Below are 10,840 nucleotides of genomic sequence, written 5' to 3' on the forward strand. Positions count from 1 at the left end.
GAGTATGAGAAGAAAGATTTAACCCATGAATGGTCGCTAGCCGAAATGTAACGTGAGTGGTCACGCGTGAGACTTTCTCTCACATTAAAATAAATAGGACATTTTTCACAGTAAGGCTGAAATAAAACGAAAGTTCTACCTTATATATTTTATATAAAAATGAAATGATGAACTGTGTGTGAGAGAGAGATGGCGTATGGCTTTTAGCGCCGGGAGTGTTTGAGGACAAGTTCGGCTTGCCAGATGCAGGTCTTTTGATTTGACCTGTAGGCGACTTGCGCGTCAAGATGAAGATGAAATGATGATGAAGACGACACATACACCCAGCCCCCGTGTCAGCGAAATTAACCAATTAAGGTTAAAATTACCGATCCCGCCGGGAATCGAACCCGGGACTTCTGTGGCCAAATGCCAGCACGCTAACCATTTAGCCATGGAGCTGAACATGATTAACTGTTTATTAAAGACACAAATTACTACTTAAAATGACATACGCAATGTACATAAAAATTGACATATGCAATGTACATAAAAATAACTTCTGTCCTGAAGTTGTAAAAAATAAAATCTCAAAACTTGCATTATATCTAATAATATTTACATGCAAAGCAAGGTTTCTGAACATAACAACATTTTCAAAAAAGAAGTGCTCATAATACAAATACTAATGTGTACAACAGGAGTAAGTTTCCCACTCCACTTCAAAATAACACCGTCATTGGTCGCGCGATGAGAGAAACTCTCACGCAGCACGCACGGACACATAGGAACCTTTGTTCTGACTAGGGGAGGGGGTGCTTCCCCTTCAAATGTGAATTGCTTTATTCACGACAGGTATAAACTCAGCTAGAAGAGGGAACAGTCACCTCCCATTCATCACTGTGAAGTAATATCACAATAAAGAATGTGAGAGAAAGTCTCATAGAGTGACCACTCACAGGTTAAAGCAAGGGGACTCATCATGAGATAAAATTAGGTTCAAAGCACAAAGGGCTTGGTTTAAACTGTTTGTCCTTTGCTGATGACATAGCAATCCTCGCTGGAAGTATAGAGACTGCCTTAGAGCAAATCAACCTTCTGAAAGCAGTAAGAAAAGTTGGACTTCCAATATCTTTTGAGAAGACTAAATTCATGTCAAATATTAGGGAGTCACCCACACCGCTAAAAAGAGAGTATGGGAAAATCAACAAGATTAATAAACTTAAATACCTAGGTGAAATTATTCAGGTTAATGGACTCGATAAGGAAGCAAACAGATCAAGAGCAAGAAAATAAACTAGCATACCAACTCACTAAAGATACCTACAATAAGAAAAATCTCTCAAGGAAAACTAAAATCAAACACTACAACACAGTAATCAAACCAGAGTGTCTGTATGCCACAGAATGCAGTTATCTATGAAAACTGGTGAAATAAAACAGATAGAGAAAAAAAAGAAAGGAAAATGTTGAGGACCACTGATAACGAAGGAAGGAGAGTTTAGACATAGGAGGAATACAAGGATGAAGGAAATGAAAGGCTGTTAGACACAATCAGAACAAGGAGAATTAAATTTTTTGGTCACGTAATGAGGATGGATAACAGATTGACAAAACGAGTGTTTAACCATGTTTACAAGAGCAAGAATGGCAACCAGTAGATCCAAGGAGTAAAAAAAAAATATTAAAAAAGGGCAGAGATTGGAATAACAGACGATGTAATACAAGACGGAACAACTTTCAGAAGATTGATACAAAATTTCATGGGTTTTCAGAAGGAAAAGAGGAAAGGTAATAACATCTGGATACAAGAGAGGAGAAAACAGCAAAGTGAAAGGATGAAGAACTATTGGAAGCCAAGAAAAGAAGGATTAAGATGAATGCAAAGGGTTACTTTCTGTGGTCCTTAGATGGCCAAAATCGAAGAAGATAACTGGATTCAAGCCACTTATATATAACAAGACTACACCAAGTAGAGCTTTCTGCCAAATTACCTTGGCTTTCATCAGGGCATGTGAAGGTTTGCTTGTGACAGTGAGCATAGAAATTCTTCAAAGAATGTGGAAGTGACAACCATACCATAATATGGTCAAATGCCTTAGATAGGTGAACAGCGATATAGTTCATTTGACCTCCTGAATCCAAGATATCTGCTATATCTTGTTGGAATCCTACAAGTTGAGCTTCAGTGGAATAACCTTTCCTAAACCCAAACTGCCTTCTATAGAACCAATTATTAATTTTGTGAAAATGTCTAGGTATAAACAGAAAGAGTGCTTTCCCAAAGCTTACATGCAACACATGTCACACTGACTGGCCTGTAATTTTCGGCTTTATGTCATCACCCTTTCCTTTATACACAGGTGCTACTAGAGCATGAAGTAGTTAATAACTCGTTAAAAGCAACATATTCAGACTGCATACTGATCATTAATTAAAATGCAACCTCAGTTTTTCAAATAAAGATGTAAAAATTTAGTAAAAGACAAAATTAAAACATGGGTACCGGTACAGCCTATACATAAGACCCGGTGCCAGACCTCGCGTTACACATATTCAGTATAATCTTCTTACTTTTCCTGTCACGGGCTCTTTTTTACCTATATCGCTAAACTTTCTGCTATTTGTTCAACGTCACACTAACACATCAAAGGTTTTCGGCGACACAAGGATAGGAAAGGGCTAAGTTTGTGAAGGTAGCGGCCCTGGCCAGTACCAGCATTTTGAAGGTGTGAAAAAGGGAAACCACGCAAAACCACCTTGAGGGCTGCAGACAGTGGAATTCAAAACCACCATCTCCCAAATGCAACCTCACCGTTATGCGATCCTAACCGCAAGACTAACTCGCTCGGTTATTGCTAAATACAGATTTTTTACGAACTGTTTTAACACAGAACAGTATGCTTTCAACGGTCGTTCACAGCGCTAAAATATTAAGGAACAACACTATATACTTACTACACTATACGGCACGAAGGACATTTGTATTTTGGAAGTTGAGACTGACAAACTTCACACATAACCTCCATTGCCAAACACGTGTTGGCAGCTTAAAACATAACACTGTAAATGGAAAGAAATCACAAGCTTTGTTCACGCCATTATCCGCAGAACGCGCAGAATTATAACAAAATAATATACACTGAAGAAAGACAGATTGTTTGAACGAGAATAAATGTTTCTATCTGAGAGACAGTATTTTAGCTTTAACTTCGTGCCATTTATATATTCATTTGTTCCCCGCCAATGTTCGCGTTATACCAACCTTAGCCTACAAGTACCAACGAGCTAGAAAGAAGCCCACTGCATTATAATAAATATTCAACAATACCACCTATATAGAGATTCAACCTAATTTGTAGTGTTTGTAGCAAAAACTTTGCTTTAGTATCAACATTTTGATTGGACTTAAGATCCTTGGATTGTTAAATACTAACGCGTTGAAAAGCACATTCATTTTTATCCCATGCTATTGGCTACAGTGTTACTATTTCGTCTCTTCATAGCTAGCTTCCAACTTAACCAACAACATTGTACACGATGATAATGAAAAATTAACGACAGAAATAACAAAATTGTAAAATTAAGCTATCAGTCATGTCATGATTATGTACAAGAATATACAGGTGTAAATATTTACATTCTAATAACAACTAATTGAAATGGACAAACAACTAATCAGAGTGCAATTTTATTTCCTAATTATGGTAATTCGTGACGATAAGTAACATGAAGCGCGTAATTTAAAGACCATCTTTAGAAAAACATTTTAAAAGTAAAATTCACGCAATATTTTTTTATATACACCTTCTAGAATGTTCAAAAATCCTTCAGAGTTGTGTGATGTGGTATCTATTGTCGTCAATTGCTACGACGACAACACGTACTTAATATCACAAGAACCCAACAGCACCAGTTACTGTATACCATCGAAGAAAGTAGTAACTAATACTAGCTGGAAAGCAACAGCAAGAAGTTTAGTTAAAGAGGTACCATATTTCTTGTCTAAATGCATATCATTAATGGTTGATTGATCGATTTATTGAATATATGTCCTTTGAGTGCCATATGCGTATACACATTTAAGGAAGGAGGAGCTCAGAATTGTTTACCTTCTTGTTTAAAAACTGCTTCCTCATCGAGGCAAAAATATGTCTATATACAGTAGCGTAGCCAGAATTTCGGTTTTGGGGGTGGGGGCATTCATCCAGAATTTTATTTTGATAGGTTTCCAAACTTTCATTTAGGTGGTGAAGAATACACTGGCGTAGCCAAGTACAACCCCCCCCCCCAAAAAAAAATTCCTGAAACTAAAGCGAGGATCAGCCGTTGTTTTACGTACGGTACGAACAACTTAAAAACTTACGCCAAAATGTTAAATTAACGTAGCGACAAAGAACCTAATAGCAAGGCTTAATAGGGCCATACATAATTCTCCATATTTGTACTGCTTGAATGAAAGGAAAACCCTTAGGATTGTGATGCGCGGGTATATTTCACTGTAAAGACCACAATACTGGGAATGTAACCGTGTGTTGGCAAAAGTCAAGACATGAGGAAGGGGGCAATTAGCAAGGGATTACTCCAGGGGGGGACCAGTCCGGCAATGGAAGCTGCCATTGGTCGCTCTCGCGTGACGTCAACAGGCGGATAGCCTTGAGACAGCGCATGCTTTGTAAGTTGCGAGACCTACTACTTTCGTAATTTACACGTTTTAAAAATGTGTAAAATAAAACAGAAATACATAGCATGCAAAATTATTACGGTACTATAAACAATTGAACGAGTTCCACGGCCACCATGCATTAATTTAATCTGTCGTAAACCGAACATACCTGTATGCAGGAGAGTGAAGGGTATCCTCGTTATTTTACTGGCTGAGATGCAGTCCACATCAGATTCTTCTTTGCGGCATATTTCTTTGCTGCTTGCAACTGCCTTTCCTTATTCAAATGCCTGATGCGAATAAATGTCCTCGTCCTTGTATACAAATGAATTATATTTTCATGCACCTAAGGAAACTTCGACGTAATAACTAAAGACAATGTTTTAATCACTTCGTCACACTTCGAACTGTCATGTCCATGAAAACCAGCAAATATAATTTCGAACTGTTTGACTGTGTTCACCCAATCTTTTGTTGGAGTAAAAAGGCCCCCTCGAGAAAGAGTAGATATCCAGGAATTAGAACTTGCCCCAGGGATCGGGCACATTTCAGTTCGTGATCCCAAGGATTTATCAATCGCTCGGCATTTAAATGCGAGGTAGCCCGCCATGTACTGAACAGTATCGTGAGAAACGTCCTCATTATTAGAATAGCTCTGCCCTAACTCGTGGACTTTACTCAGTAACTCCTCTTCGTCTTCTTTAATGTCTTCAATGTCAGAACTACGTATAATATTCGCTGGGCTTTCTTCTGTTACTTCAATGCATAGTTCACTACTTATGAATTTGAAGAATTTCTCATCTGTTTCCTCGTCCCGTGTTTCAACGTCTGCCACAGAAGTACTGTTTCTTTCTTCAGCAACTGATGTATTTCCTGCTAAGGGTATGTCATTTGAGTTTCCTGTTAAGATAAGAAGCCAAATCCTGGTGTTTCTCCTCAAGTGCTGTAGGATTGTTATAAAAGGCACCAAGACCTCGAATTCTCAAAAAATAATTTTCTAGACAGTCTTGATTTAGTCGAGATGTTAGGACGTATCTTCCATTCCCTTCTCTGATTTCTTGAAACAGTCCCAGAAGTGATGTGATGGAGATGAGAAATCCCTTTTGAAACGGAAACAAACCTTTTCTACTTCCAAAGCGCATGCCACGGCAAACGTCCATGAACCTTCTTAATGTATTCTCCTGGCTCATAAGACTGAGACCGAATCCACTACGGAGGGATGTACCATGGTCAAAGGGAACTCGAGAATTCAGAACATCGAAAACATAATTCACTAATTCAAAGGAAATGCTCTCGCGTTCGTTACCTAGAACATACTTCAATGCTTTAGCTGTACGGTGTGAAAACAAGCGCGCAGCCATTCTAACATTCTGTCGCGCTCGACCTGTGACACTGATGTGAGCTTCTGATATGTGATGCGTAATAGATAAATCGCCTTTCTGGATATCTAATACGTCCTCAATTATCTTTCTCGTTATCTCAAGTTCCATCAGGCAAAACTAACCCCTCATCTAAAAAGTGGTTTCGAAGGAGCTTCAGTAAGTGAGGCACGTCATAAGAAACCAGATCTTTCTTTCCTTGTCCGCTAGATTTATGAAATTTTTTTGGATGTGTTGACGCAGAGTTCGTTCCACACTGTTGAATTCTTTCCCCCCATATCACACGTTACCGCCACGACATGTAGTCCTAAATCTTCAACTCTCATTATTATATCTTGGAGCAATTTGCTGTTCATTGTCCAATCAAAATCGTAATAAAGTTGTTGCTTCCAAGATTTACACAAACCGCGAATCATCACAACTTGAACATTGCTGTGAGGCCCTAAAATCCTGTCTTCCGAGGTATCATAGCAGATACGGCAATCAATGTTCATTTCGTCAAAGCACAACACAGTTCATAAATCTATAATCACAAAAATTCACATGTAAAACATATAAAAATAAACAATTAAGAAAGAATAAAACTTTCTAAATTCATTATTAAACAATGGATCCAATAATTATATCACTAATTATAACATAACATCACATAAGTATTAATATACAGCATAATGAAACCGTTTTGAGTATTTCCTGGCGTTGAATTTTCATCGCATTTTTCGCCCCAATACAATGAAAATATTCACTTATCCAGTTTTCTTATCTAACTCGCTAAATGTACGGGCCTTAACTTTCAAAATTGAAAGAACTTCTTCAGAAACACCGGGATTGCACTTAAAATTCCTAGTCCAATTCTGAAGCGTAGCACGACACGGCAAAGGAATGTTTCGCCACACATTATTACTAACCCTTCGTAAATTTGACTACTCCAATTTGTTTGTTGTTTGTTTGTTTGTCCAACCCTTGTCCCGTTTCCCTACGGGGTCGGGTATGAGGTGAGATGAATTTGTCGTGGCGGTTTTTTATGACCGGATGCCCTTCCTGACGTCAACCTCATCAGAGGAGTTAATGAGAGATGAAATGAATGACGTGATATATGATAGTAGGGAGAGGGTGAAACCCGGTGCCGGCACATAGCCTACTCCTGTCGAATAGCACCAAGGGGTCTGCTCAAGGCTTAACGTCCCCATCCGACGGACGAATCACCATCAACAGCGTCATATGCCCTCACTCCATATGAGCACTGCGGAGAGGTTTGGAATTTAATCCAGGCTTTTGGCACGCAATCTAGTGATTAGAAATTGTATACCACCACCTCCCCTACCCTGCCGGCCAACATTCTGATGGTGAAAATTTTTTCGACCAACGGGACTCGAACCGGCTAACCTCGGTGTTAGACCGTTTTAGACTTCAGCGCCTTAACGATCATGGCCACCAGGCGGGCTTGACTACTCCAATTTGTAATTATTATATTTTCTACGTAACAGCTTATATTTGGCAAAATTTTGATTATATGGAGTTCCTATAATGTCGTAAACTTAACATGAATCAAAATATGTAGATATTAAATAATTTTATGCGATTATTTATTAAATATAGAAAACTTGACACACACAAAATATTAAATGAACACGTTTTATAAGAAATGAATTTTATAACACAACATGTTCAAATAAACCCTTAAAATTATGAATGTGGGTTATTTACATCGCAAAGAAACCAAAACTACCAAGAAAATAAATAAAATATGTATACATGTAAAAAACAGGCATGAAGACACATTGTACTTTTAAGTTCACACTATAACTAACTGTTCGTCAATATGGCGACACCCACCCAATTATTACAAGAATGAGCAAAGATATCAACAATCGCACTTGCCACAGTCAATAACTGCTCGAAAAAATCAGCTACACAAAATGGCGGCAGGCACGCATGCGAGGAAGGCAATAAACTACACCGTTCTGCTACCTACCGTCGTAAAATTTACGAAGGGTGTGATCTAGGGTTAAAGTCAGTACATTGGCAATATCCTCGGAGCTCCATCTTACTCGTTTGTTGCCTCTTAATAAGCAGCGAATTTGTCCGGGAGTAAAACACTTAGACAGCACACTTTCCACTTTCTTCCTCATGACACGTTCTTTCAGAGTTCTGGATAATTTTCTCTTGTTTGGCAACATGTGCCTTACAGCTTTGGCCTTCTTCAGGGCTGCATCACACTTTTTAAAGACAATTTCTTGGACTGCATTTTTCTTCTTTAGGACTTCTATTTCTGTTTTCAGTCTTTTAATTTCTTCGTCCTTCAGTCTCACATCAGAGAGTTCTCAGATGGGCTCTGTATTTGTGACTTGGTCCAGTTTCCTTTTCTTCGGGGATATAGACACCAATGTTGAAATTGCCCACTTTCGCACTTCTCTACTTTGATGCCGTTGAACACGATCACGTACAGCCTAAAAGAGAAAAAGAGCAACTTGTAAGAAATAAAGTATATAGTTGCCACAGTTCCAGGTTTCCTGTTCTATTTCTAAGTAACGTAACACGTGTAATACCGTGGGTCTTATACTTGGACGCCGATGATGTTCTACGTGTCCTAATCCACCGACTGACCTCACGAGGCTGGTGGGACACTGTACCAATCCCTCATGCCAGATTAAATTACTTGGAGGGATCGGGGATCGAACCCGGAACCTCGGGGATAGTAGTCAATAACGCTGCTACTACTACACCAACGTGGTCGGCTGTTTTATTTCTAACAAATGAGGAATCATAACTACCTATGAATAAAACAAACGTAATTCGAGAAGATAAAAGTTAACAAATGAATACTGTAAATCAAGGTTAATCAGTTCAACAGTACTTATGTGGAAAGATCTTTAGCATCCTTACATCTTCGACTGCTTCGCTATTCATGCCACATTCAGCTGTACGTACTTATCCGTGCCAATTTGGTAAATGCAGTGATGGAACTGCATATGCTTTTAGTTTCTTATTTAGCGGTAAACCGAGCTGCTCATTCTTTAAATCATGCTCGTAATCCTCCGGAAGGAAACGAGCTGAGCGTATACGTGCATTGTTCACGTTGATTTCATCGGCACGCTTGCACCGCGATAACCATTTTCTCTCTGTGTCACTGCACGCCCCTGTGGGTGGTGGCGGTAGAATAACACCCACGGTATCCCCTGCCTGTCGTAAGAGGCGACTAAAAGGGGCCTCAGGGGCTCTGAAGTTTGGAGCGTGGGTTGGCGACCACGTGGCCCTGAGCCGAGTCCTGGCATCGCTTCCACTTACCTGTGCCAGGCTCCTCACTTTCATCTGTCCTGTCCGACCTCTCTTGGTCAACTCTTGTTCTTTTCCGACCCCGACGCTAGTAGAGCATTCGAGGCCTAGGGAGTCTTTCATTTTCATGCCCTTCGTGTCCCTTGTCTTTCTTTGGCCGATACCTTCATTTTTCGAAGTGTCGGACCCCTTCCATTTTTTCTCTCTGATTGGTGTTACATAGAGGATGGTTGCCCAGTTGTAGTTCCTCTTAAAACAATAATCACCACCACCACCAGTGTCACTGCATCTTTAGGGAAACGATGATCACTATACCACTCGTCTTACGGCCATAATTGTTGCAATTTGCAACTGCACAATTACTGGTATTTTAACTCATAGATGAGAGCATCTCTCACAACGCTTCCTTTTTACTAGTTCCTCGCGCACACATTCACTAGTTACCTCGTTTTTCACTCACTTGTAAGTCTCCCGGGGCCTTAGTTATCCGCCACATGACGTCACAGCGCGCAAAGCAGTGTGGGTAAATTCTCCGCTGAACGGGCGGGAGTGGCCTACCTTATAATAGTCTATTATCGGCACACTTTATCTGGATCCATTTACACCCTAGTGCTGAATCGGTCTACCTCGCCAATCTTTGAGATTCGTACTGGCAAACTTTGAAACACAAACTATGAATCGCTTAAGCATCGTTGTGCGACATCTGGCGTACACTTTACGTACTAGTACTGTTGTTGTTTACACAGCAAAGCCAAACTATAGAATTCATTGAGAAATGTTATATAATGTTATATAATGTGAATGTGACACAGTTGCTGGCTTAGGATGATAACGGTTTAGAAACTTCATATCGGTCGATCATATTCTCGATTCAATTCAGATTTCATTTTCATTCAATTTACAGCACTACCGGAACCGGGGCAGCTCCCTCCTTACTCCTCAACCCCGTACACATATGTATCCAGATAAAGTGTGCCGATAATACTTACCTTGGGATTACTCAGTAGGGGGCCGGAACGCAATCACCGAGATAACGGGGTCCACGGCCAGAAACAGTTGCAAGCTTACAACATCGTGTCAGCTTTTGCACATCGGTTCCAAAAACAACAATGTCCTAGGGATTCTCGGGTTGTCCCGTGGTTGAGAGATGTGCTGTGTTTAAGTTGCAACATTGGGAAGACTGTGACAGGATTGTGAGCTGCATGTTAGTTCCTCATTTTGTGCCATATAAGTAAATTTTTCTGAAGAGGGACCGTTTTGTCACTGTGCATCCTCGGCAAGTTATGAAAAAGTTTTTTTTAAATTCTAACCGTAGCAAGACAATCTCGGATGCGTGCCTAAGTTCGGTAGGTAAGCCTATATATTTTGTCAAATGCCCGGGAACTGCTTTGAACCTGAAATGGCACCATTAAAACTATTTTGTAATTGGCGGGGGCGATAACTCAGTTCCAATGGTTCTATCTTCTCATCAGGACGGCCCAAGCTTGAATGGCAGAAGAATGAAACATTTTTAAAAGGGAAGTCACGTTCTACTGATACG

General features: G+C 39.8%; 1 protein-coding gene across 1 annotated transcript in view; it reads right to left on the reverse strand.

Annotated features, from left to right (window-relative positions):
• The window catches only part of LOC136879126 (zinc finger HIT domain-containing protein 3), a 72,232-nt gene extending 69,016 nt beyond the window's left edge, over positions 1-3,216 (reverse strand). Inside the window, exon 1 of the mRNA XM_067152873.2 lies at positions 2,938-3,216. Within this exon, the coding sequence (XP_067008974.1) occupies positions 2,938-3,008 (71 nt within the window). The 5' untranslated portion in view covers positions 3,009-3,216. The remainder of the gene's footprint in view (positions 1-2,937) is intronic.
• Positions 3,217-10,840: the final 7,624 nt, after the last annotated feature.

This window comes from Anabrus simplex, chromosome 8 (assembly GCF_040414725.1).
Source record: "Anabrus simplex isolate iqAnaSimp1 chromosome 8, ASM4041472v1, whole genome shotgun sequence".
NCBI lineage: Eukaryota > Metazoa > Arthropoda > Insecta > Orthoptera > Tettigoniidae > Anabrus > Anabrus simplex.